At 56.4% G+C, this 26,267-nt stretch overlaps 10 protein-coding genes across 10 annotated transcripts; 6 read left to right on the top strand and 4 right to left on the bottom strand.

Moving 5' to 3' along the window:
• Positions 1-675: 675 nt before the first annotated feature.
• On the top strand, positions 676-1,827 carry MFIFM68171_06048 (DHS-like NAD/FAD-binding domain-containing protein; the record flags this gene model as incomplete). Its single annotated transcript, XM_071061468.1, has 3 exons — positions 676-897; positions 972-1,077; positions 1,235-1,827. The coding sequence occupies 3 exons, from the start codon at positions 676-678 to the stop codon at positions 1,825-1,827; spliced, it is 921 nt and encodes a 306-aa protein (XP_070917569.1).
• A 348-nt stretch (positions 1,828-2,175) lies between these two features.
• MFIFM68171_06047 (Efflux pump roqT) lies at positions 2,176-4,165 on the bottom strand (the record flags this gene model as incomplete). The annotated part of the gene is made up of 4 exons (XM_071061467.1): positions 2,176-2,599; positions 2,699-2,765; positions 2,823-3,062; positions 3,121-4,165. 4 exons carry the CDS (start codon positions 4,163-4,165, stop codon positions 2,176-2,178), a joined length of 1,776 nt encoding a protein of 591 aa, XP_070917568.1.
• A 1,111-nt stretch (positions 4,166-5,276) lies between these two features.
• On the bottom strand, positions 5,277-6,980 carry MFIFM68171_06046 (Transcriptional regulatory protein RXT2 N-terminal domain-containing protein; the record flags this gene model as incomplete). Its single annotated transcript, XM_071061466.1, has 4 exons — positions 5,277-6,418; positions 6,482-6,644; positions 6,702-6,823; positions 6,905-6,980. The coding sequence occupies 4 exons, from the start codon at positions 6,978-6,980 to the stop codon at positions 5,277-5,279; spliced, it is 1,503 nt and encodes a 500-aa protein (XP_070917567.1).
• A 668-nt stretch (positions 6,981-7,648) lies between these two features.
• MFIFM68171_06045 (uncharacterized protein) lies at positions 7,649-8,827 on the top strand (the record flags this gene model as incomplete). Its single annotated transcript, XM_071061465.1, has 1 exon — positions 7,649-8,827. One exon carries the CDS (start codon positions 7,649-7,651, stop codon positions 8,825-8,827), a length of 1,179 nt encoding a protein of 392 aa, XP_070917566.1.
• Positions 8,828-9,579: 752 nt separating this feature from the next.
• MFIFM68171_06044 (Bifunctional protein RIB2) lies at positions 9,580-10,083 on the bottom strand (the record flags this gene model as incomplete). The annotated part of the gene is made up of 1 exon (XM_071061464.1): positions 9,580-10,083. One exon carries the CDS (start codon positions 10,081-10,083, stop codon positions 9,580-9,582), a length of 504 nt encoding a protein of 167 aa, XP_070917565.1.
• A 283-nt stretch (positions 10,084-10,366) lies between these two features.
• MFIFM68171_06043 (DnaJ like subfamily C member 9) lies at positions 10,367-11,254 on the top strand (the record flags this gene model as incomplete). The annotated part of the gene is made up of 1 exon (XM_071061463.1): positions 10,367-11,254. One exon carries the CDS (start codon positions 10,367-10,369, stop codon positions 11,252-11,254), a length of 888 nt encoding a protein of 295 aa, XP_070917564.1.
• A 649-nt stretch (positions 11,255-11,903) lies between these two features.
• MFIFM68171_06042 (CST complex subunit Stn1 N-terminal domain-containing protein) lies at positions 11,904-12,780 on the top strand (the record flags this gene model as incomplete). Its single annotated transcript, XM_071061462.1, has 2 exons — positions 11,904-12,030; positions 12,089-12,780. The coding sequence occupies 2 exons, from the start codon at positions 11,904-11,906 to the stop codon at positions 12,778-12,780; spliced, it is 819 nt and encodes a 272-aa protein (XP_070917563.1).
• Positions 12,781-13,933: 1,153 nt separating this feature from the next.
• ACF2 (endo-1,3-beta glucanase) lies at positions 13,934-16,842 on the top strand (the record flags this gene model as incomplete). The annotated part of the gene is made up of 4 exons (XM_071061461.1): positions 13,934-15,613; positions 15,661-15,805; positions 15,871-16,261; positions 16,401-16,842. 4 exons carry the CDS (start codon positions 13,934-13,936, stop codon positions 16,840-16,842), a joined length of 2,658 nt encoding a protein of 885 aa, XP_070917562.1.
• Positions 16,843-19,651: 2,809 nt separating this feature from the next.
• GUT1 (Glycerol kinase) lies at positions 19,652-21,547 on the top strand (the record flags this gene model as incomplete). The annotated part of the gene is made up of 3 exons (XM_071061460.1): positions 19,652-19,980; positions 20,056-21,056; positions 21,129-21,547. 3 exons carry the CDS (start codon positions 19,652-19,654, stop codon positions 21,545-21,547), a joined length of 1,749 nt encoding a protein of 582 aa, XP_070917561.1.
• A 1,987-nt stretch (positions 21,548-23,534) lies between these two features.
• Positions 23,535-24,882, bottom strand: MPG1 (mannose-1-phosphate guanyltransferase; the record flags this gene model as incomplete). The annotated part of the gene is made up of 4 exons (XM_071061459.1): positions 23,535-24,431; positions 24,501-24,647; positions 24,771-24,814; positions 24,876-24,882. 4 exons carry the CDS (start codon positions 24,880-24,882, stop codon positions 23,535-23,537), a joined length of 1,095 nt encoding a protein of 364 aa, XP_070917560.1.
• Positions 24,883-26,267: the final 1,385 nt, after the last annotated feature.

Raw genomic sequence — 26,267 nt, 5'->3', positions numbered from 1 at the left:
TTTCCGGCACACATGGTGATTCGATTATTTGCGTCGTGGATGACGTGACGAATACACAAGTTGATATCCGGTGCCGGTTTCAAACCGGGTATTGCCAAATTTGGCGCCACACCTTAAGGTACATACTCTCGAGATTATTGTTTCGACCCGGTTTGCTGGGAACCGGCTGATCGGCTGTTTCGATATCCCGGGGACGGAGTCGCTCGGCGTCGGTTGCCGTCTGCGCAGCCCGTGTCAATATTGAAGTCGTGATATGAGGCTCATCCATGCGCTCACTGAGGCTAAATTCCGACACGCGGCAGGTGTTCTATTTATCCCCGTTCAGGGTGCCTAGAGGATCAATTCCATATCAGCTTGCGTTAAAATTGAAGTATTTTCCAGTGCAGGATAAAGAAGTGCTTTACGCCAGCCCAGGTGTTCGTTATCCAACTGTGGGATTAAGAATGAGGAGTCGTGAGCGTGAGCGTGAGTGTGAGTGTGAGCGTGGGCGCTTCCCGTCGATCCGACGTGCTTATCAAGTGCGGGGATTTGGGGTGTCTGAAACCTGCAATCAAGAGGCATGGAAGAGCTGGCTTAGAGGCTTGAGAATATTACCTCTTCCATATGCGCGGCAAGGCTCCCAAAGTCATCGGCCAGGCCGCTAGAACATTTTTCTCCAGACCGGCATCCAAGAAAATGGCTCCGAACCCAGACTACAGCAGCATCGACGCCTTCCACACAAAGCTCGCGCGGAGTAAGAGGATTCTGGCCGTGTGCGGCGCCGGTCTCTCGGCCGCCTCGGGCCTACCCACGTTCCGCGGTGCCGGTGGGCTTTGGAGGAACTACGACGCAACGACGCTGGGCACGCCGGAGGCGTTCGAGGAAGACCCGGGGTTGGTGTGGTTATTTTACGGATACGTGAGTTAGCCATCTCTCGGGAGGGGCGAGACTGTGACACAAGTACTGATCAGAAGGACGACATGGCAATTTAGAGACGGCACATGGCACTTCAAGCAAAGCCCAACCCGGGCCATTACGCGCTTGCTGCGCTAGCGAGAAAGAATCCTGATTTCCTCTGTCTGTCGCAGAATGTTGACGGTGCGTTGGCTCCTTCCCCACCCCTCCCCACCCATTCCTGCATCACACCTCTGGGGGAAAAAAGAAAAGGGGGGGACCGCAAACAAACGAACCTCCTTCAAGTTTTCCTTATCACACCTCTCTCACAACTCCCTCAACTAACCGTCCCTCCCTCTAGACCTCCACCCCCGCGCCTCGCACCCGCCGTCCCAGCTGCACCTCCTCCACGGCTCCCTCTTCACCATCAAGTGCTCCAACACGCCGCGGTGCAGCTGGACCGACCCGGCCAACGTCGCCGATCCCTTCTGCCCGGCGCTAGCCGCCGCGTCGGAAGACGCCCCCGCCGACCCGACCCAGGTGCACCCGCTGCTGGACCCGTCGCGGCCGCTGCCCCGGATCGCCGCGTCGGACCTCCCGCGCTGCCCGGCGTGCGGGACGGGCCTGCAGCGGCCGGGGGTCGTCTGGTTCGGCGAGGGCCTGGACCGGGGCATGCTCCGGGCGGTGCACGACTGGATCCGCGGCGGCGTGGTCGACATGGTGCTGGTGGTGGGGACCAGCTCCGTGGTGTACCCGGCCGCCGGGTTCGCCGAGCAGGCGCGGACGAAGGGCCGGACGAGCGTGGTGACGGTGAATCTGGATGCCGAGTCGCCCGGGACGCTGGCGACGCTGCAGGAGGAGGATTTCGCGTTCCAGGGAGACGCGGCGGAGGTGCTGCCGAGGCTGTTGGAGCCGGTCATAGGGAAGATGAGGGATGACGGGACGTTTGTGTGAAGTAGGTTTGTGTCGGTGCAAGGGCGGAAGCGAGGCCAGATGGGTAGCGCGGCTTTGCAGAGCCACTGGCTGCAGGCTATTAATAGTTGGATGGCATCGTTGTCTGTGACTTAGCTCCAAATCGGTAAGTTCAGACGAAAGGGGGTGGGAGGGCAGCACATGATGTAAAGACATTCTCGACATGTTCCTCGAAAAAGCTAGCTTCTAAACCGTTGCTTTATTGAGGACATGACTACACATACGGAGCCGGGTGTCCAGGCAGTTCGTACACAAGCCGCTTCCAGATAAGATGGCACATGCATCTATACCACGCATCTATACCACCGATGCTGAAACCCCCCCGTCTTTCTATGCCTTCGCCTGTCCGTCCTTCGTACTGCCTCCGTCAACATCCTTTTTAGATTCACCCATCTCTACCACGCCTTCGACGCCAGCCATGGCGGCATTGCGTTTTTCAATCCTCTTCCAACTGAGCCCGCAGGCAGCCAGAAACGCAGCGCCTGCGCACGCAACACTAATAAAATACGAGTTGCGCAGACCGTCGAGATACGCGTTGAGCACAGCCTCCGTATACTGCGTGGCGTTTAGCTGGGCGAGCACCTGTCTAATCTGCGAGGCACCGCTGTTGATGAAGATCTGAGGCGGCAGGCCAGGCGCGTCGCGCTGGATGCCCTCGGTGAGACCATTCTGGAAGACGGCCTGAGCCACAGCGATAAAGATGGCTCCGCCAAGCGACTGGAAGAACTGGACGCACGCCGTTCCCACGGGAATCCTGCCCAACAATGTCAGTCATGTGTTTCCCTTTCAGGTGTTTCCGGGAGCAACTGCTCTGCAGCCATAAAAGGTGAAGATCAGCTCAAACTTAACGTACCAATCGAGGGGCATCACATTCTGGACCACGAGGATACCGGTCTGAAAGCCGACACCAATTCCAAGGCCTTTTCCAATGAGTTAGCCAAACCGGGGCCCTTGGGAGAAAGGAGTAGAGGACATACCGGTAAGAACCTGGTACCCGAACCACTCTCTGAGCGGGGTATTCAGTGAGAAAGTCGTGATCATGCCGCTTCCGACGGTAAACAGGACCATGGATGGCAGGACGAAAGGGTTGTAATATCCAATAGCAGTAACCAAGCCGCCCGAGGCGACCGAGCTGATGACGGTCGCAATCAGCATCGGGAGCAACTTGATGCCGGCCTGGACCGCTGTGTCACCCTGAATAGCCTGGAAGTACAGAGCTGATCAATGGTTAGCCGGCCCCTCGTCTCTCGAGCGATGCACAAAAGGCCCACTTACACAGATAGTACACCAACGGGAAGAAGCCGGCGCCAAAGAATAACCCAAACACCATGGCGCAAACCACATTCCGGTTCTTGAACAACCGCGGCGGCAGCGTTCCCGCATCCCCCTTCCACAGCTGGATCCCAATGAAGATGGCCATCATCGCCACAAACCCCACAAACAGGCCGATAACCACGGAGCTATTCCACGCGTACTCGGTGCCTCCCCACTGCAGCGCCAGCAGCAGACACACAATCGACGGCACGAGCATGGCCGTCCCCGGCAGGTCCAGCTTCAGCACCCTCGTCAGCCACGACTCCCCGGCGGGGTTATTATCCTGCTCGATATGCAGGAACAACAAGATGGCCGCCATGGCCGCGCCGCCGATCGGCAGGTTGATGTAGAAGCACCAGCGCCACGTCACATTGTCGGTAAAGGCGCCGCCGAGCAACGGCCCGGCGACGCTCGCGATCCCCCACATGGCGCCGACCAGGCCAAAGGCGGCGGGCCGCTGGCGAAGCGGGAGGGTGTAGCTCAGGATGACGACGCCGCCCGAGAACAGCCCCGCGGTGCCGACGCCGGCCAGCGCCCGGCCGACGATGAAGGCGTTGCTCGTCGGCGCGACGGCACACACCAGGCTGCCGAGCTCGAACAGCGCCACGGCCGTCAGGTACGTGTACTTGACGCTGAACATGCGGTACAGGGAGCCGTAGGCCGGCTGCAGCGCCGTCGTGGTCAGCAGGTAGGCCGCGCCGTACCAGCCAATGTCCTTGACCGACGAGAATTCACCCGTGATGGCGCCCAGCGCGGGCGCGATGATGGTCTGGTCCAGCGCCACCAGGAAGACGGCCAGGCAGAGCGACGTGATGATGAGGGCGAGCTTGAGGCCCGTCGGGTAGACGGTTTGGTCTTGGTCGGCATCTTTGGCTACCGCTGCTGCTGCTGGAGGCGGGCGGGTGGTGGTGGCAGCGGTGTCCATGTCTTTAGCGGACGAAGGGGCTCCCCCCTCCGGGAGCTTCTCTGGCTCGGTGTCCGTTGTGGCGGTATCTCTGTCGGCCATGTCGGATATGTGATGGCGCGGCTCGAAAACCAAGTTAAAGGGGGAGAGAATTCTCGTCGACTTGGTACAAAATAAACTAAATGATAACGACGACAGAAAACGCCAGGTAAAACTGCCTTTTGAGCCCTTGTCAAAACGCCAACCTCGAGCCGCCGCCAAGGCACGGCCAAGGAGCTGTTCAGACTCCAGAGAGAGCCCTGTCAGGCTTGACTATAGTTTGGGGGGGCGGAACCCCAGATTCGGTAACCAGAGCGTGTAAAATATTGTCGAAGCGTACCAGCGGAGACGTTAGCTCTTTCAAAACGCGTGCGTAGTGAAATTGAAATATTAAGCCTCTAATAGGACATTAGATAATGTCGGCATCCGATGACGACGCGAGGTGACGATGTTCTTGTGAACAAAAGGGAAAAGCAAGGGTTAGCCGCAACACAGTCGCTGGCGACATCAGATTCTTTATCTGAGGCGGCCAACGACAAGGCGATGAGAGGGCCATGCCGTGTCCTGGGGCCTGGGTGTGTGGGAGGGCGGCTTGTTGTGGCATGGGTCGAGGTGATGAATACCCGGTCCGTGCCGATTCCATCATTGATGAAGCATCGGGGCTATTCTTTCTGCCCTGAACCTCGGACTCGGGCTTGCTGGCCGTGTCAAGTTCGGTACCCAGGCAGCCCAATTGGATGATCACCAAGGAGTGGGGCCAATACGATCCACAGGCCGGGACGCGGGCTGACCCGGCTGCTGAGTGATCCCCGCATTCAAAGCTTGGCCAAAAGCTTGACAAGATCGGGGCTCGGTGTCCTTAGTTTGCCGACCCGGGTTGAGTCAGTCTGGCACCGCGATTTGGAAACAGCGTCGCGTCGAAATTGTCCCGTATCGTGCACTGCCTCGCAATCACACGGTCTAAATTGCCCGTGTTCCACACGTTGGTATCTCTAAACACCGCATCTAACCTCGCAACGAAGCCCGTCATACGTACCAGACCCGAGCCAACTTGAACCAACTCCCGGACCCATCATTCCCGAACCCATCTAGTGTAGAAACACTTCGTAACGAATAAAACCAGTAATAGGACCCTACCACCAAAAAAAAAAAAAAAAAAAAAAAAAAAAACGCTCTACTTCCGATTCCTTGTCTTCTTCTGCGTCTGCGCAGTGTCCTCCTCGACCTCGTCCTCGCCCTTCTTCAAGTCCTCCGTCAGCCCCCACTCTTCCTTATCGTACCAGTCCTCCCCGTCCGACATCTCCCCGCGGTGCGCCTCGGCCTTGGCCCACTGCCACACCGTCTTGCGGTACCGGTCCGCCCGGAGCAGGCCCTCAAACAGCCGCTTGGTGCCCCGGCAAATCTCCTCCTGCTTCTGCACGTATAGCAACAGGAGCCGTCGCACCTCCTCGGCCTCCTGCTCGGGCAGCCCCAGGTCCCGCTCTGGGTGCGCCGCCCGCGGGAGGTGGAAGAGCGGGTGGATGAAGTGTTCTTCGGGCGAAGGCTCGGCCGCCGTGTCGGACCCTGCCCTGCTGTTGAGGTCTAGCATTGGGGCTGTTGTCCTCGGCGAAGTGTGCTGCTGGTCTGCTGTGGTGCTGATGCTGGGGCCGATGCCGGCGGCTTCAGTCATTTCCACGTCTTCGCCGCCCGTAGTATTTGGCTGTCTGTCCGGGCCGACGTCCGCTTGGGTCAGGCTGTCCTTGTTTTCCTCGTTTTGCCTAGGTTCGCCGTTGACCTGCGCGTCGTTGTCAGGTTTTCCGGCCGCGTTAGATTCCCCGGGTTCCATCTCGCTGCTCTTGACTGCCTGAGCTTCTGGTGGTGTTTGCCCATCGGCCGCCCTTTTTTGTGGCTCTTTGCGCTGCTCCGTGCCTACTGGCTGCGAAACAGCTGCTTGAAGCTGCGGTGCGTCTAGCCCCGCTCCTCGTTTCACCAAGTCTGCCAATGCGTTCTCTGGAACCGTGCGGCCTCCATTCAGGCTGGGGGTCGAGGTAGAGTCGCCGGCGGCGTGTGGCGTAGGCCGGTTGAAGAAGCTGGTGGTGTCGGAGAAGAGCAAGGCGTCCCTGTCATCAGGTGCTGTCATGAGCCCGCAGGGCGCCCACGTGTTGTCGCCAACGAGTTTGGTAAGCAGAGGTTTGGCTTTCCACAGCGCTGCATTCTCCTTGTGCATTAGATTGCGCCCTTGCTCGATCAGTTCTGTCAGCGCCTTCGAAGTGAACGGCCTCGAGAGCGTCGGGTGGGAGGGAAGGTCGGTGACAGCGGTCAACGGGGCCAAGATTTCTGGGCTCGAGTCAGTATCGCTCCAACCAGCTCTCTGGGGGACCCATCAATGGGAAAACCCACGCTCCAGCCGGACGGACGAGTAAGGATTATCCTCCATGGCCGCGTTAAGAGCCTCTTGGATGTGCTCCTCATCGTCGTCACTGTCTATGTCATAGCCTTCTTCGTCAACCAGCCGCGGGTTCTGGTTGATGATCGCTCGTTGGTAGCCAGCATGTTCTGCAACCTGCGCCTTATTAGTCCCAGCTGCAGATGGAGAAAGTACGGCTATGGTCGCGCATACCTCCTTGTACGCAGCAGGCCCCATAGATGACGCAAGCCGGCCCTGCTTGACGAACCTCGCTCTCTTCTTCAACTTGTTACCGCGATTCGTGCTGTGGTCTATGGAAGAGTCCGAGTCGGAATCTGCGAGCGCCAGCGGGTTAGCGCACAGCGATTTGGAGCACCAGGCGGGGCGATCCGAGCGCGAGCGCGCGCGCTACTGACCATAGTCTTTGCGTTTTAGAGTCCTCCTAATAGAGAGGATCGTCTCCATGATCATGGCCTGCTGCTGTGTCGACATCTTGAGACTGTGGAGGCACGAGCTGCCGAAACCAAAAATTAGATTCTATGGCCCCAGTAGAGTTCAGAGTCGGTCGTGTGGTGTGCTGCTACACGCAGTGCGAGTCGCAAAGGTCGTCAGCGCTGAACCGCCGGAATTGAATCGTCGCAAAGTTAGTAGAAGGCCGCACTGGTTCGGTTGCAGTCGGTCGCTGGCAACCGCCGAAAGGCGGGCAGCGACGGCGCAAAGTGGGCCTGGCTGCTGTACACTAGACACTGCCATTTGCAGGCACAGTACGAATTGCATCGCAGTACAGTTGCCCCGCTAAGCTCCTACGTGACAGCTACAGTTCAACGCGTAGATTCTGCCCCTGGTAGACTGGGAACACAGTGGAAGACCGGGTAGTTGTAGATTTAAGGGCCGTATAGTGCAGGCTATTGTCATCACTTACTAGTCCTTTCATCAGGTATTTTCTTGAGCTTAGTCGCAGAATTGACTACGTTACTGTGAAAGTACAAGTCGTCTTGGCGAGCCTGTCTGTGGGCACTTGTCTGGCCCAAGCTCCTAATCCTCGGCAGGTTGCATCATCATCCCACCAGCTTTCCCTTCCTGCTTCAGTGTTAACCTTAAACGCTTTCCTACACTTCTCCGACTTCAGGTCGGCACAATCAGACGGTCCCACATACAACATGTCATATCCAGGCGGCGATTGGATTCCGCCTAACGACGGAGACTTTGGGGACAATGAAGGGCAGCGCGGACCGCAGCCGCTTGCCTCTCTCGGCACCTTCGATTCGGGGGGTAAACTAGTGGCCATGTCCCAGGAACAGAGGGCGCGGAATTTGAACCAACTCAGCCCTCCAGGCTTCAGCGCCCTCCCGCAGGCGCCTTTTTGGTTTGGAGAGGAACGCCAAAAGACTGTCGTCGCCAAAGTTCTCGCCATGCACGCGGCGGCTCTGCACCGGCCACTAACCACTGACGAGGCCGACGCTCTCGCGTACCACCGTTCCCACAGCTGCAAACTGTTGGCCTGGCGGACTCCGGTCATTCTGATGTCTACCGCCTACTTTGTCTACCGCGGCCGTGGGAACTTCAAGTTTCCCTTCTACACCCCGAGGCCGACTTCGTTCAATCCGTACTGCTTCCCGACGCGGACAAGGCCGTTCATCACTGGTCCAATGGCCCGTTCCATCTGGCACGCTGTTCGCTTTGGCGCCTACGGAACATTACTTGGTCTCGTCATAACACCACTTTTCATATCATATGCCGAGACAAGTTACGTAGTACACATTCTAAACGACCCAAGGCTCAAAAGTCTCCGCGACCACGCGAGGCAGCAGCAGCAGCAGCAGCACGGGAATCAAACACACGCTCGCGCTAGCGGGTTGCCTCGCAGAGCTTCGCCCGACGAAGGCTCAAGCACGGACGAGGCGACCCCCTCATCTCAGCCCTACATGCTGGAACAGCAGGAGCGGCAGCAGCAGCCGCGGTACCAACCTCAGCAGTGGACGGAGAGACCGTCGGAATCGCCCGCCACTCCGAAAGACGACGACTCCTTCCTCTTTGACGACGCCTCGCCCGTCGCGCCATCCGCGAGGCAACAACCCCAGTCTACCTCGACCCAGACGCCGGCCGGAGGAGGAGGCTCCGCGTGGGATCGGCTCCGGCAACGTGCGAAATCAGGACAAGACACGTGGGATCAGGCGGGGCAGACCAGGGAAGAGTCGCGCAGCCAGCGGCTGGACCAGCATATGTACCATCAAAGCGACCGGGAAAAGACGCGCGCCAAGGAGCAGGCCCAGAAGGAATTCGATGCCATGCTGGAGCGGGAGCGCCGCGGCCAGGGTGAGTCAGGGAGCCGTGGCTGATTGTTATCGCTTAGTGGCCGAGTGTATGACTACGGTGGCATGTATTCGAGCTGGAAATCCTGGCTCGCTAGGCGTAACGTTTTTGCGTGGCGCCATAGGTTTGAGTGTTGATGGTTTGCAATTTACATATTTACACGGAGTCCTCAGGCAGGCGATTCAGGGAACGAACCACTGCGACCCTAGGAATTTGTCGAGACAGCCATGTACGGGTCCTCGTCCTCGTCTGTATCCATTCTGATGGTCGGGGAGAATAATCGAGAGACTGCAGCAACACCGCGAAAAAACAGTCATTGGGTTAGCGGGGTGAGTCTACCCGGATTGGACCAATCAGTATTGACAAACTTCGAGTCGATATCTAGCGAAAAGAAGCGTCCATGTGCGTTTTCCCAGCTAGGGCTATCGACGTGATGGTGACGCCCGTTTGAGGAAGTCCGTGTTTTAACATTCTGGACATGTGACAAGCTGTGGAGGAATACGAAAACCTTGCATCATCCGGAACGTGCCACTTATGGCATCTTCCCGAGGGGCCATTCTTCTCACCTAGACTTTCGAGAAACCAAGCCTTAATGAAGACCAAGACGGAAGCGAACCTCGTAGCAGACTAGCCTCGGAAGGCGTATTCAGGAAGCCAACTAGGAGCTGACTTCAAGCCCGACTAACCCGCAAGAGGAACTAGAACAACCCAATCATCCTCCTACGGCTTGTCCCCGCAAAAGGACACAGCCGCCAAGACGGCAACGTGCTTTGGACGGTCAAGGCTTGATATGGCCAGCTGTGGCAACCTCCAAAATCTCCTTCTCGAGACCTTCGACATGAACCACGGAAATCCCCGCATCCTGAAGACTCTTCTTGCCCGTATTCTCGGCAACAAATGTCTCGGGCTCCATAATACCGACATAGACGGTTCGGATGGACCCGGCGAGTCGGAGTACCCTCTCGACGCAAGGCAGATTTCCGCTCAGACGTTTTGAACAGGGCTCGACTGTCGTGTAGAGCGCCAGTTCCGAAGGCAGAACATCTTTGAGATTCTCTTCAGAAACACCATGTTTCTCTGCCAGCTTCAAGAAACAGCATTGCTCCGCATGCGTATTTCCCGGGAGTTCTAAGGTGTAACCGGTTGCGAGAACTTTGTTCGAGGCTGTGTCAACCAGGACTGCTCCCACGCGGTAGTTTGTTGGCTTGGGAGGTGATTTATGCGCCTGCTCGAGTGCAAGCTGCATGTATGCCTTGTGGTCACCTGGAATGATAGCAGTCATCGTGTATGAGATGGGAGGAGAGTCGTTAGTCTTTACCGACTCCAAACAGCCCTCGCGTCGGCTGAAGCATCTCTTGACTCCCTTTTGCGGAAAAGCGGGGTCATCGTACGGACAGTGCAGGGACATGGACAGGTACCAAATTAACACAGTGCCACAAGCCCCCCCCCCCCCCCCCCCCCATGCTCGACGCGACGCGTACCTCTGAATTCCATTAGCGTTCAAGTGCAGCCAAAGGTGCAATTGTCCCCGTCCCTTCAACACGTATCAGGCACCAAACAACACAATGTCTCCCCACGACGACGACCTCAGTGAGGGCGAGCCGCCCTCAATCGACCCGTACGAGGTCCTCAGCCTTCCACGCACCGCTTCGCCAGACCAGATCAAGTCCGCCTACCGCAAGGCTGCACTCAAAACCCACCCGGACAAAGCGCCCTCGGATCGAAAAGACGAGGCCAAGGAGAAATTCCAACAAGTTGCTTTCGCTTATGCCGTCCTCTCGGACGCTGCGCGCCGCAAGCGCTACGACGAGACGGGCTCGACCTCGGAAGCCGTCGTCGACTCGGACGGCTTCTGCTGGTCCGACTACTACCGCGAGCAATATCGCGATGCCATTTCCGAGGAGGCCATCAAGCAGTTTGCCGCCAAGTACAAGGGCTCGGACGAAGAAAAGGACGACGTCCTGGCCGCCTACGAGGAGTTCGAGGGGGACATGGACGGGGTCTACGAGACGGTCATGCTCAGCAACGTGCTAGAGGACGACGCGAGGTTCCGGGAGATCATCGACGCTGCCATCGCAGCTAAGGAGGTGCCCGCCTTCAAGGCGTACACGAAGGAGACGAAGAAGTCGAGGCAGGCGCGCGCCAAGGCCGCGAGAAAGGAGGCGGACGAGGCGGACGAGCTGGCCAAGGAGCTGGGAGTCTACGACAAGCTGCGCGGGAAGAAGAGCCAGAAGGACGCCGAGACCGGCCTGGCCGCACTCATTCAACGGAATCAGGCCTCGAGGGCCAATGCGCTGGATAAGTTGGCCGAGAAGTACGGCGCCGTGCCCAAGGCTGGGAAAGGTGCGAAGAAGAGGAGTGCCAAGGAGCTGGAGGAGCCGGATATTTCTGAGGAACAATTCCAGAAGTTACAGGCGGATATGTTGAAGTCGGGCAAGAAGAAGCGGAGGTGAGGGGTCTGGTTTCTGTTTTGCGATTGGTTTGGGAGAGTACTTGATCAGCAAATGGTTAGTTGTCGCATGGCGTCTATGGGTAATACAGCACCGGCGTTGGGGGACTTTGGGGCGGCTGAATGAACAGGGACTCATGATCCGGAGAGTTGCTTCCCATGACGCTCTCACAAGCACGATTCAAGTGAGCCGACTGTCGATGTGACGACTGGGATTCGGCCCGGCTTCGGGCTGATCTCCAGTTACGTGCGGTGTAGCCGGGTGACCGAGCAGTAGATCTAACCAACCCAGACCCTTTAAGAAAAGGGTGTGAGAGAAAAGACATCCAGTTGACGAGTCCCAAACTGCAAAGCCGCGCATCTGCCCCTCCTCCCCGATTAGGGTTACTTCCAGGCGTCACCTGGCCAACGCGCACAGGGCAATCGGGATGGCCACTGCCTGCCGGCCCGTCAGGTTTTTGTGTGCAGCCAAAGCCCAGAAGCCCATCTCGAACGCGCCTTTCGGCCCAACCCACACCTCAAAACAGCAGGGACGGACGCCATGCGCAGCACAACCGACTGCGGAGAACTGTGCGCATGGCCATGAGCAGTATCTCTGCGAGACAAGCGATCATCAAAGGCTACAAGCCGCGTCACACGATCTCCAATATGCCATGACCGACGCGGGGCAGCCTGAGCTGTACCCGCAGTATTGCTTCCGCCTGTCGCCAACCATCAACCGCTGGTGCCATCTCCGGGTTGCCGACATTTTTGGGCTGACAAGCCATCCAGGCTTCCGAGGTGAGCGACGGCACTTACACACTCCTGGTTTCCCGCGGCCTGACCCCGTATCGTTTAGGCCAGGATATCTACCTCCACCTCAACCACCCTATTAAGTGGGTGCGCATCGCCGGCGTCGTAGTTGCCGTTAACGATCGCGAAAGCAAACGCATCTACACGATTGATGACGGCAGCGGCGCGACGATCGACTGTGTTGTGAATGTTGGGCCTCGGGTCGCCCCCGGAACCGCCACCACAGCGGGGCAAGCAGCTTCTAAGCCAAATGAGGCGCACCCGCTCCCAGTGGTTGACGCACCCATCGATGTCGGGCACACCATCGACATCAAAGGCAGCGTCAGCACGTGGCTGGAAAGGAGGCAGATCCGCGCCGAAAAGATTTCCCACCTCCGATCGACGGAGCAGGAAATGCTATTCTGGGAGAAGGTCACACTGTTGAAAAGAGAGGTGCTCTCCAAGCCGTGGGTGCTGGACCGGAGAGAGATGAGGAGATGCAGGAGGGAGGAAGAAGGCAAGTACTCCCGCCATCGTCAGAGGGACACCAAGGATAGACACAAGAAGGATCTGGTGGCGAGAACCGAAGTCAAGTCAACAAGGAGCAATCATGCAAGAAACGAGGGTGGGCATAGGCATGAGAGACTGGCCTCGAGAATACGGCCGTCGGGAGAGACAGGGTTAGAAAAGAGGAGACCAGCTAAGCCTATCACGAGGATGATTCCTGTGACGGGTCGCTACGACGCGCTCGGTTTGTGATTGCAAGGACCCGCGGGGATTCACACTGTGGTGTGCACAATGTCAAACCCGATGGCAAGTTCTGCTTCTCAGCCAGCGGAGCTGTCTCTATAAAGGGCAAGTCCGATCACTTGCATGATCACAGGCTGTCTAGAGCCAAGACAGCACTTGAATCGAGGTCACCAGAGCTGAAGTGTCTGCAGCCTTCCTCACAGTGCACTGAAATCATTCCAGCGCCTTGGAGCAGAGTAGGGACCATGATTGGTCATGAAGGGACCATTTGCAACAGAGGATGCGGGATCCCACCCCAAGGACGTGCCTTGGCACTTGTCATTTCTGCTGCCACGGTACACACGAGGAATGCCTCGCGTCGAACCCTTGGCTCTGGTTCCGAGCATCCATTGTCTCATGTATATCTAGACGCCCATGACTATAGCAAAGCTATAAGAATTTACATTGATGTTCGGACCCTGTTCTGACCTGATGGAGGTTCCTGGATCCATGTTCATCACACCTAAGACTCCGGGGCCTTTTGGGTTGTCATCGGACAGGGGGACAGGGAACCACCTGCCTCAGAGCTGGAATTCGCATACGACAACTCGGGTCCACTTCCAAGCTTTGGCTCCCCCTCAAGACAGAGTGCGATTCCCAGGAAACATTAATTAGGACACATCCCTCCCGCGAGACATGAAATCTGCCTGGCGGTCGGATCACAATATCCCCAGATCGCACTCGCACGTCATCCCGTTTCACATCTTCATGAACCAACTTTGCTCTACATTCCCTCGAACACAATTCCGAACCCCTTAGTCTTATTCTTGCCCTGTCGTATTTTCACATGCCGGTTTACCAGCATTCCAGCAACCACACAGCCCAGGTTTAAAGTAGGACATGTTTTGTTCGTCGTCAAGACACTGAGTTCCCGATCCATGACAAGCCATGTTCAGCCACGCACGCTAGCGGCTAGAGGACCCCCTGTTTCTGGCCGGCTTCTTGTGCCCACGCAGACGGTGATCTACCTCGCAGATTCCATTCTGTAAAAACAAGCCGTGTCGATGGCAGAAATGGGGTTGGTCGTCAAGGCGCGGCTGGCTATTATATGGCTTTGCGGCCCGCTGGCAGAAGAAGTCCTGGATTGTGCACTTCAAAGCCCTCTCCCCGCGGAATCGCCAACATGGATGGTATCATGATGTTAGTATTCGTATTGCTAACTATTCCGCAGGTGCTTGCCTCCTTGCTACAATCAGTGGACGAGGACGGTGGTCGCTTCACTCAGTCGGCTGGTCACTTTCTTTCATCGCCTCGGCTGAACACTCCAGGAGAGAACGTCGTGGTCTTGTTTCCTCGATCGGACCCTGCCACTCTAGCGTCAGTAGACTGCGCCAAAACCAACACCACGTCAAGCACCTCCTCACCGTCAGCGCCACCCGCATGGAGCGCTCCTCCACCTAGAGAGAACCTAACAGCCATCGCCAAAGTTATTACCAGCTCCGGTCCGTCCGGGGTAGTTCAGATCCTGGCCAGTGAGAAGACTCCCTGCAGCGGTTTTATCCCATCTGTCCTCGAAACACTCGGACGTGTTACTTCTTGGCCGATTTTGACGAGCTCTATACCAACGCCAACTTCCTTGCTGTCCCCAGCTTCTGTCTTGGTCAGTGTGCCACCGTTGTCTTTAACGATTTCCGGGAAAATGGCGTTCCAGAATATCTTTGCGGATCCTATTTCCACCGACGCTCCGCCAGCAAATATTGCCAGGAGACAGGACCATCCAGTACGACGGCTGGGAATCACGGCGTCGTCCCCAATCCCTACGAACAAGTTCCATGCCAACTTCTTCCTGGGAAACCAGACGTCCCCAACCTGGCTCCACCCGTACTCGGTTGCCTGGGCCCGCGGCCAGGGAGCCACGGGGAGCTGGGGGCTTGCCATCTCTCACATCGAAGCCGGACAGAGGGTATTTGGCGAAGCGGACCCTGCATCAGGTGCTGCTAGGTATTTCATCAATCCTATTGGGATTCACTCCGTTTGCCTTTCCGCCAAGGAGCTGGGATCGGGCACTGCCCTGACCACCGAGTCCCTGACTGACTTCTCTGGCCAAGTCAGTTTGCGCCCGAGTGCACAGGCTTCCCCGGCAGTGCAGTTTCCCTTGGTTCAGGGGTCAGGATTCATCACGGCCGTGTACAATGGCGCACATCCCTTGATCCAGACGGGGATCTTCTTCAGGACCGTCACACGGGCGACCGGGGAGGTGAAACCGGGCATTACCAAGTACAAACTCCAGCTGGAAGACGGGACCACCTGGCTAGTGTATGCCTACCATACGAATGGCCGACCACTGGACCTTCAGGTCGTCAACAACGGTCTCGCGCAGTCAAGTGAGCCGTTTCATGGGACTATCCAGGTTGCTAAAGACCCTGGAAACGGTGAACAAATATACGACCAAGCCTGTGGCGCTTATTCCACGGGCGTTGAGCTCTCGGGGACGGTGGACGGCAGAAGGGGAATGTACACCTTTTCCTTCAAGAAGGCCGGGATGTCTGGAGCCACGCTGGTCATGTTTGCGCTGCCCCATCATCAAAGTTCTTTCGACGATGCCACGCGGGGAAGGATGGCGGACGTGAAGCTGCAAACCACAACAAAAGGGGTCGCAACTGCGGTTTTGGCTGATTCCTGGACGATGGTCGAGTCCCAACTCCCAACCGATATCGGTTTTCTCCCATGGTCGCCAAGTGCGGGGACAGTCCGAACCATCTCTGACGCCACGAAGGCGTCCATTCACAACATTGCTCGACAGGAAGTGTCGCAGGACATCCTTAAGCAGACAAACCTCGACTCGATGTATTTCAGCGGGAAGGTGAGTAAGAATAGTGGTTGCCGAAGAACAACAGCTGACAGGGATAGGCACTGGCCAAGTTTGCGTCTATCATGCTGGCGATCAACGATCTGCTGGGAGATCGCGGGCTGGCCCAATCAGGCCTACAAACACTCAAAGCGGCATTTGCCCGGTTTGCGGACAATAGACAGCAGTTCCCTCTTGTATATGAGAGTAAGTAGATGATGCCCTGCCTCAATACTTCCCCATCTTGGCCGGCCTGGTCTGACACGAAGCAGACGTCTGGGGCGGCGTAGCCTCATCAGCAACCTACAACACGGGCAACTCAGGCGCCGACTTTGGCAACACGCTGTACAACGATCACCACTTCCACTTTGGCTACTTCATCTACACGGCAGCCGTCATCGGTCACCTAGACCCTTCCTGGTTGACGCCCGCTAACAGGGCTTACGTCAACACTTTGGTCCGCGACATCGCCAACCCCAGCCCCCGCGACCCCTACTTCCCGGTGTGGCGGTCCTTTGATTGGTTCCACGGCCACAGCTGGGCCAAGGGTTTATTCGACAGCCTCGATAGCAAAGACCAGGAGTCGAGCTCCGAGGACACGATGCACGCGTACGCCCTGAAGATGTGGGGTGCCGTGTCAGGCGACAGGAACATGGAAGCACGGTGAGTCCCCTCTCTCCGCTCCCTCCTCCTCCCGTTTCATTTCATTTCATTTCATTTCATTTTATTTTATATTTCTTTCACCCCCAACGACAAACTTTATGATCTCTAACCAACCATCCCCGCGTTTCTCACATCGTAGAGCTGCCCTCACCCTCGCCATCCAGCGGCGCTCTCTCAACGCCTATTACCTCTACCACTCATCCAACACGGTCCAGCCGCGCAACTTCATCGCCAACAAGGTCGCCGGCATCCTGTTCGAAAACAAGATCGACCACACCACCTACTTTGGCGGCAACATCGAGTACGTGCAGGGGATCCACATGCTGCCCTTGCTCCCGCACACGCCCTTCGTCCGCACCCCGGAGTTCGTGCGCGAGGAGTGGGACGCCTTCTTCTCGGGCGGCCGCGCCCAGAGCGTGACGGGCGGGTGGAAGGGCATCCTGTTTGGGAACTACGCGACCATCGACCCCCGGGCCGCGTACGACTTTTTCAGCGGCAGGAGTGGTGGGTGGGACGACGGGTGGGTGGACGGTGGGGCGAGCAGGACGTGGTATTTGAGTTATGCTGCTGGTGAGTTTTGATCTCTTTCTTTTCTTTCTTTCTTTCTTTCTTTCCCCCTTTCTCTCTTTCTTTCTTTCTTTCTTTCTCTCTTTCTCTCTTTCTTCCCCCCCCCCCCCCCCCCCCGCCTTCTTCCCTTTCCCTTCTTAGCTTTGTTTTGTCGAGTTGATTAGGGTGATTTGGAGGCATTGCTAACGCTGATACCTGCCTGGAAGCTTTGGGTAGATTGTGAGAGGTTGGTTTCTGGGTTCCAAGGCGTTGCTTGGTTTTCACGGTGAGTTCTTTATTGGATAGAGGTAATGGGGCGGGGCCTACCGGAGTGGATCTGGGATGGCTAGGTAGTTTGAATTGGCTTCATCGGATTTCATCTGTGGTATTTCATGAGGTGGGCTCGCTATTCCTACGATACATTCAGACATATACAGACATCGCTTTTGATTGTCTCTTTTTCTCTGAGTGTATGTGAAATCCAGGTGGTGGATGTCGCAACGCCTCCTAGGAGGTATAGTGGTAGGACTGTCGATCCCATACCACTATATGTCGTGGGATGTGGTATAAATACACCTTTACAAACACTACACTCCCTTCTTTCCGCGTCCTAACATAGGCATCCCTCTACAATCGATCGGTTTCCATTTCTGGTTGCTTCTGTCAGGTAGTGTCTAGGTGGCGGAACTAAAAGACGATAGGACGAACTGATGCTCGGGGGAGATATTTGACTGAAGAGCTGTAATACTATTTTGTGAGAGTGGATTGATAAATTTTGCGCTACAAGATTTTTTTTTTTTTTTTTTTGTTGGGGGGGGGGGGGGGGTTGGCATTGTACTCTTAATATTAACATCATGATTAAGTCAGAAAATACGCATACTAACATACTGATCAAATATTACCATCGAAGAGAACAAGTTCCGACGCGTATCAGGTGACCATGCAGTGCAACCTGCCACACAAGAGGTAAGTTTGTCCGTTGATGCCTGATCATTTTGTGGTTCTCCCACCGGCATCATGCATCGGACACTTAGTTACGACTGCGGCCGCTATAACAGCAAGACTCCAGAAGCGCCTCGCCCGCAAACTTTTCAATGCGCTTCCTCAACTTCCCTGTCGAGATCCGCCTTGAAATTTATTCGGAGCTCCTTGTCCAAGATAGGCCTGTCGAGTTTGGTTCAACTTATACGAGACACCTGCCCAGGTTTAAGGACAGTCGAGATATCTTGCGTGCTACCGGACAATACATCCCGAGTTTGGAATGTTGACAGAGCCGTGGAGATGCTGAGAGCTCTGGATAACGGCGGCTTTAGGTCTATGTCCTCACTGGAGAAGATTACTGTGGTACGTGGGGTGTACGACATTGACAAGGAGGTCATGGCGCTTCGCGAAAGCCTGATGCAGAGGATGCCGAGCTGCAAATGGTCCATCGAGCTCCCAAAGATCTCACCTAGGGTTTGGGTCTCTGACGATGGCAGGGTTAAGTTCGATAATTATGAGGATTGTTGTAGGTATAACGACGAGATGTACAGCTGGGAAATTGAGATGGAGGAGCAGTTGGAGGAGGAATTCCACCGCCGAAGGAATGACCCATATTGAAAAAACGATTCGGACTATGACTAGTCTTGGAGAGTAGGATGGCTACCTCGCATGTGATGCGCGGTGGGCGCTGATATTGCGGAGAAGAATAATTTTGATACTTGGACGGAAAATAGATAGTGGGCTGATGAGTTGTAGTTCGTGGCCCAGAACAAATGGATTAGTTAGCGGAAATGAGTGTGGCGCTCGATCTACACTGCTGTTGCTGGGTAGTGTAGAAATGAGTAGAAGTTACACCTCCGCCCAGAGTAGTGTAAATAATCCTAGCGTGGCAGGGGCCCGCTGTTAGAACCAACTTAAAAAGAGCAAGTACACAAATGGTCAACATAAACAGCCAACCCTGGTGGCGCTAGTATCATCTACCCCCCGGGGGGGTGTAGTGGACAGCACATACCAGATGTAGTGGAAAGGGGGCAACGGGCAATGAGCTGAAGGAGCGCCTAACGAATCCCTCCACACGAGGAGAGTGTCATTGGGGCTATGGTCGGATAACTCGGTATTACGCAGATGTGGGTTCACGGTGCCGATCGTTGGGGTTGGGCCGTTCTCGATGCCTCTAGCACAGTGGATCATGGATCGTCTCTTGACTCCCGTGATCAGAGGAGGATCCCCACCGAGCGCAATCCCCCGCAGAATGTTCCACCAATGGACCACGGGTAGTTGGATATGGTTAAGGTCGAGGCCCGAGCTTCCCGGCCTGCAGCATGCATGCGCGATGGGATACGGGTCGACAATTCTCAAGGGGGGGAAAAGACAATTGAGCCGAATAGCAGCTTGCGCAAGGCACCGTCCAAATCCCACACCAACCTGCCAACCCGCCCACCCGCCCACCCGCCCGGGATTTTAAAAGCCGCCGCAACCCCTCACTCAATGCGCAAGCCACCGTTCCTGCGGACACTCGTCCCTCGAGTTGTCGCAATTGGTTCCACCGTTCCGTGGAACTCGGCAGCGCCACTCCAAGCATCTGCGGTGGACGCCCTGTGGAGCATCAGAAGCAGAAGCAGAGGCAGCAACCGACACAACCGCTGTACGAATAGCTAGGACCAGGCCTTGCATGACGTACCCCCTCCCTCTCTCTGTCCGCCGTTTCTGACCCCTCCGCAAGCCCCACGCCGGCGCTCTCTATCAGTGCTATCTCGTCCTCCGCGGTCGCACCCTCCTGTTGTCCACTCCCACAACAGACACCTTCGCCTGTTCCAGACCACCTGCCAGCTGCTAGAGAAGAAAAACCACCAGCATCACGCTATGGGCGAAGTTGGCGAATTCACAACAGCACGCTTAGGGAACGCCTTCGCTGCTCCCCGTCCTCCCCCGGACCTGGACATGGACAGGGTCTACAAGAAGCCGAGAACCACTTATGAGAGTCTCATGGACGAGACCGTCAACTTCCATCCGCACCTCGAGGACCACCTACCGCGGGGCATACTCGAGACGGAAGAGGAAAAAAAGCAGCACTGGTTCGTGGGCAGCATCGACCAGGGCACAACGTCGTCGCGCTTCCTCATCTTCAACGGCGAGGGTGATCCCGTCGCAAGCCACCAGATAGAGTTTGAGAATCTGTACCCCAAATCAGGGTACGTAAAGGCTGCGCCGTAGCTGCAGAGCAGCTGCACCGAGAGACCGGACCTGAGCTAACAGCTGCATTCAAGATGGCACGAGCACGACCCCTTGGAGCTTCTCTCGTCAGTCGAGCAATGCATCGAGGAGGCAATGCGCAAGTTCGCTGAGAAGGGCTACTCAAAATCGGACATACGATCTATCGGCATCACCAATCAGCGCGAGACCACGGTGGTATGGGACAGCACCACGGGCGAGCCGCTCTACAACGCCATCGTGTGGCCCGACACCCGCACCAAGTCGCTCGTGCGTGAGCTCAAGTCGCGTGATTCGGCGGACAGCCTACTGGACCTCTGCGGCCTCCCGCTCTCCACCTATCCCAGCAGCGTCAAGTTGCTGTGGCTCCTCCAAAACGTCGATGCGGTCAAGCAAGCCTATGAGGAAGGCCGGCTAGCCTTCGGGACGGTCGACTCGTGGCTGATCTACAAGCTCAACGGCGGCGCACAGGCCGAGAAGCCCGTCCATGTGACGGACAGCACCAACGCGAGCAGGACCATGTTCATGAACTTGCGCACGCTGCAGTACGACGACAAGCTTCTGGGCTTTTTTGGCATCGACGGGAACAAGATCCGGCTGCCCAAGATTGTGCCGTCATCGGACCCGGAGTGCTTCGGCAAGATAGCCAGTGGTGCGCTGGCAGAAGTCCCGATCGCCGGCTGCCTTGGTGACCAGTCCAGCGCGCTGGTTGGCCAATGCGGCTTCAGCCCGGGACAAGCCAAGAACACCTACGGCACGGGGTGTTTCCTCCTGTACAACGTTGGAACCGAGCCTGTTATTTCAAAGTACGGCCTCTTGGCCACTGTGGCATACGACTTTGGTGGTGGCAAGAAACCCGTCTATGCCCTGGAGGGCAGTATAGCCGTCGCCGGCGCCGGCGTCAAGTTTCTCATGGACAACCTCGGCTTCGTCAAGTCCTCCAGCGAGATCAACGCGCTGGCCGAGTCGGTCGAGGACAACGGCGGCGTCGTCTTTGTCACAGCCTTTAGTGGGCTCTTCGCCCCATACTGGATTGACGACGCCAAGGGAACACTCTGTAAGCGCCTTCCCCCTATTCTCGCCCTCTTGGCTTTCTCCAGCCGTGGCTAACAGTTCCTTATCAACACAGTCGGAATTACCCAGCACACTAACAAAGGCCACATTGCCCGCGCGACCCTCGAGGCGACATGCTACCAGACCAGGGCCATCCTGGAAGCGATGGAGAAAGACTCGGAGCACAAGCTCGAGTCGCTCGCCGTCGATGGCGGCCTCTCCAACTCGGACCTCTGCATGCAGACGCAGGCCGACATCAGCGGCATCCCCGTCGATCGCCCCGGCATGCGCGAGACGACGGCCCTGGGCGCCGCCATTGCCGCCGGCCTCGCTACGGGTGTCTGGCGTCAGCTGGACGATCTCAAAAAGGTCAACCAGGCTGGACGTAAGGTGTTTAGGCCTATAATGGACAGGGAAAAGGCAGATAAGCTGTTCAGGAAGTGGGAACAGGCTGTGGAGATGAGCAGGGGGTGGCTTAAGGACAGCTCAGACTAGGAGAGCAGCGGCAGGGTAGTTCTTCGCTATGGTTTTGAGTTGGCTACTTTGGCTCATGATGATGATCATGATGTTACCGGATTTTGCGTTGTTTTCTTCTTGGGCTTTTCCTACATTTTCGCTCGGGTGCCTGTGTGTCTAGCTGGCTGGGTGTCTGGATACCATCGTCATTCTATGTCGTCTTTCCTGACGAGCGAGCAGAAAGAGGGAGGATTGGCTGCATTTTTACGATCAGGCGTCGGGTCATGTACGCTACATGAATAATTAGCCATTAATACCATAATTGAGTCAAACCACGGTTATGGTGCTGGTTTATGCATCACATTTGATGTCCGCATGGCTCTGCCACCCTGACTTGATTCAGTAGGGACGTGTTCCTCGAGTTAAACCTCACGTCGCGTTCTCCGGAGCCCCCCAGAATGTCGGATGAGATGTCCCTCGTCCGAGCCAATGCGCCTGATATGATGTCAGCACCCTAAATCTTGCGGACTCCCCTTGTTCCTGGAATCACGATCCAAACCATGTCCGCTATGCAGCGGAGCAGGGAGAGACCCCGACGAACTCCACGCAGATCTCTAGAGGATACATCACCAAAACGTCACAAGGGATCTGCAATCTTCGTGTCCGCCGGTGCGGGAACAACCGAGTTTTTGGTCGAATAGATTGACGTCAATTCACTACTGCTTATGCATTCGACAAACCAGGTTAATCGAAACCGTTGTCTTTCCATTCAACCTGTCAGGGATTGAGCATAGGAGGCACCCCAGCTCCATCGGGTCCGTTAGCTCCGTGCGGAGGTAGCCGCCTTGGAGAAAACGACATCAAAGTTCCGGGTGCGGGTTTCCAGAGACGCAAATCGGGGTATAGACCCCAATTTTTTCTTCTCATGGTTATAACCCGACCCCCTACTGCGTACAAGACCTCCCTGGTGAGTTGGGACGTTGTGGCGCTGCCCCACACGTCGAGCGGATACAACCGTAGCAAGGCGGCGACGCCAATACACTCGGGGTAAGAGTCAGCCCCTTAAGGGGTCTCAACATCATCGAGGGTATCTACGGCCCATAACCACGCGCAGGAGTAAACCCGTCTTGAAGCTAGGTACAACCACTCTTGGTATGATCTAACGTCGTTCCGGATGCAAGTAGCTTCTTCCCCTTCCCCCCGATCAGTGGCTGAACCAGGTCAATTTCCCTCGTTCCCTTCCAGACCCAACACACGCCTCGGAACCTCACGAGTCGGGCGGTTGAGCGTAGAGGGGTTCCGCGATATCCCGCATTTTGGATGATATTGAATTAGGACTATGACAAGGCAGTTCGACCCAGATTCCTCCCATCATCAAATATGCAGATGCAGATCCGGAAAACCGCCATGACCACCCACCCACTAACCAACTAACCAACGAACCAACGAACCAACGCACCCCCCATGCCCGATGGTATTTTACCCAATCCCCCGCCACCCATCCCAATCGTCCATGTCCATTTTGATGTCATTGGATAGTTTCACACGGGGCTGTGGCGCCGCACCCTCCCTCTCTTTTCACCCCGTCCCGCCTCGTTTCCTTCTCCGCCTATCCTCGCCGTGACCGTTTCTGCTTCCTGATTAAAAGGTTGACGCCAGAATGTCGATGGGCAACACGGACCACATCAGCATCAAACCGAAACATGGTTGTTTTGAATTCCTGAAGCCAGGCGGGTGATGTACGGTATGGGATGGGCGTCTTGGTCACGCGGTTGGTAACGCGGGTGATGGCGGTTGATGATTCCGAAATAAGGAAATTAAAAAAAGAGGAGAGGAAGAGGGGGAGAGTTGTGTGCGTGACTCTGGGCGAAGCAAGGTAATCCATCTCCGTTCTTCTGTATTAGAAGAGGATTACACAGTGCGGGTTAAAAAGGTGTAATCTTTCGGCATCTCTGGCACAATTAAAACAAAAATAACGCTGGCGTCAAGAAACGGGCATCGTAAAAGCCATCATCTGCCTCCGCTTTTACATGATGATAGCAGGTACATCGACGTTGGCCTTGATGGTCTTGTGCGGCAGAATGCTGCCGCCGTTGACGTAGATTTCGTCGCCAATAGTGACGTCGTCTCCCAGGACCGTCACGTTCTCGAGGCGCGCCCACTTGCCGACTATGCTGTTCCAGCCGACGATGGTGCTCTTGACCCAGGCGTGGTCCTTGACCTTGGACCCGGACAGCAGCACGCAGCGCTGCAGCCGGACTCCGTCGCCCACCACAACGTCCGGGCCGATGGTGACATTCGGCCCTATTCTGCAATTCTTGCCAATCTTAGCCGACGGGTCGATCAGCACGTTCCCGCCGTGCACATACGGCTCCGTGGGCGGCGTAAGCAGCTTGGAGCCCTTCTTGGTGAGCGACGAGAGGTATAGGCAGGTTCCCGTCAGGAAGTCCTTGGGCTGGCCGACGTCCATCCAGAAGCCCTCGAGGTCGAACGAGTGTAGTTGGCCGTCCTTGACCATCGAGGGGAAGGTCTCCTGCTCGATGGACGTGGGCCGAAGCTCGATGCGGTCGAGCACCGATGTGTTGAAGATATAAATGCCGGCATTGATGCGGTTGCCGACGAACTCGACGGGCTTCTCGACGAACCGGTCGATACGCGAGGGGTGGTTCGGCTTGTGGACAATGACACCGTACTTTGACGGCTCCTCCACCTTGGTCACGACGATAGTGCCCTCGTCACCGTGCGACTTGTGGAATGCGGCGAGGTCGGAAAAGGGGTACTCGCAGGTGATGTCAGAGTTCAGCACGAAAAATGGCGTGCCGTCCTTCCTTAGGATGTTCTCGGCAAGCTTCAGGGGCCCAGCGGTGCCCAAGGGCTCGCTCTCGATTGAAATAGTAATGTTGATGCCGAATTGCTTCTCGTACTGTGTCCGAGGGAACCTGTCTCAGCCATCTATCTCCCTCTCCAGGAGCTTGTAGACAACGCGACTAACCTCGGCCAGGTACTTCTCCATAATCTCAGGCCGGTAGTTCACGGCCAAGACGATGTCGGTGACACCAGCAGCAGCAAGGGCCTCGATTTGGTGCAGGATCATGCGCTTGTTACCGAACTCGACCAAGGGCTTCGGCAGAGTCAAAGTCTGTGAAGGGGATTGTTAGCTATGACGTCGGGGGCGCATGGGCGGATCGCGAGGGAAGGTGGTGTGCTGCGAGGAGACGGTGCTGGGCGCCGGATATCGGGCATCGGCCGCGGACAAACGTACAAGGGGGCGTAGGCGGGTGCCGAAGCCGCCGACAAGAATTAAAGCTGCACGCCACGTATCGAAGTTAGCCGCTGTCGGATAGGGATGCAACAGTGGTTTGCCTACCCTTCATGTTTGCTGGTGGTGAACGAGCGAATTCGGTGTGGAAAGAAAAAGGGGTGATCAACGAGTGTAAGAAGGTAGAATGGAGGGCACGATGCGAGCTTGGGCGAGAGGTGTCTTTGCTTGCTAAAAGCCGAAGCTGCGGGCCTGGAAGAGGTCGGCAAGAGATGAAAGCAAATACCGGATCACGGGGCCCAAAAACCGAAGCAAAGTGGCAAGATACTAGTTAGGTCTGCTAGATAGAGCCGCAATGGGAAAATAGGAGGTGGACGAGAAGGACACTGTAGGTTTTTTTCCCTTCTTGGGGAACCCCCTCGCACAACCCCCCCCGCCACACCCCTGCCAGAAGTGGTGCGCGACGACGCGCAGCACGGCTATGGGCGAGTTGGGGTCGCTGCACAGGGCTGTTGTTTGGCGCCTTTGGGCTCCGAAACAGCGATGAGCTGGATGAGATGGCCAGTGCGTTCCCCGCCCGATTGGGCCACATGCCAGCACAAAAGGGCCAATGAAGCAGCACAATTTCCCTGCCGAGATTGAGGCAGCACACCACCACGCATCCCATGTGGATACTTGGGAACGTGCATGAAATTCAGGGGGAAAATCGCATCGTTGACAGTCCTGGTCGACGCTGCATGCGCCGGCCGATGTTTCTTTGCCGGTGAAACGCTGTTAGGTAGTCCACGAAGCGGCGGAGATCGAGATCAGAAACAAAAGACTAGCTGAGGTCAGCTGCCCCATCTTCCCCGCGGTTGGCTTCCCCAATCCGGCTTCGCTGGTGGGGTGGCGGTTCTGCTTGGTCCGGCTGCCCGTGGGCCCTGGATCGAGAAGCTTGGACCTCGAGCCGCGAACCAAATGAACAGCTTCGCTCCTCGCGCAGAATCCGGCTTCGACTTCGATTCCGAATCCTACAGTACTCCTCAAAATAAACCATTTGTTTCGCGTCAAGTCCCGCGTTCAAATTGACGGGTTATGGCAAACCAACAATCGCCATAGATGACGTGAACGCCTCACCATGGTATAAAACTGTAGTGCCGTCAAAGCCACTGTATCACTTACCGTCATCCAACATCACCAGGGGAGAACCCAAACGAAGCTGCACCAATGCTGATCTCTGGAGTACAAGCCTGTGAACTGTCATCAGTACGGACCCCCGAAGCCAAGCGATGATAGCACGGCCCGATTCCCACTTCCAGGCCGAGAACAGGGCAATGTTACACAAGTCCCATGAAACATGCAACTACCCCCGGCCACTCTGTGTAACTTAGGACCGTCTCTTCAAGATTTCAACGTGACTCTCCAGATATGTAGCTGGCGACTGCCCCTCTCTACCCACAAGCCTACCTCAATATACTACTACTACCTAATCCCTTACTCCCAACCGATCCCCTCCCGATC

This window comes from Madurella fahalii (genome assembly GCF_045866475.1).
Source record: "Madurella fahalii IFM 68171 DNA, scaffold_3, whole genome shotgun sequence".
Classification (NCBI taxonomy): Eukaryota; Fungi; Ascomycota; class Sordariomycetes; order Sordariales; genus Madurella; species Madurella fahalii.
Note: the sequence above shows the minus strand (reverse complement) of the source record. Positions and strands in the feature narration are given on the sequence as shown.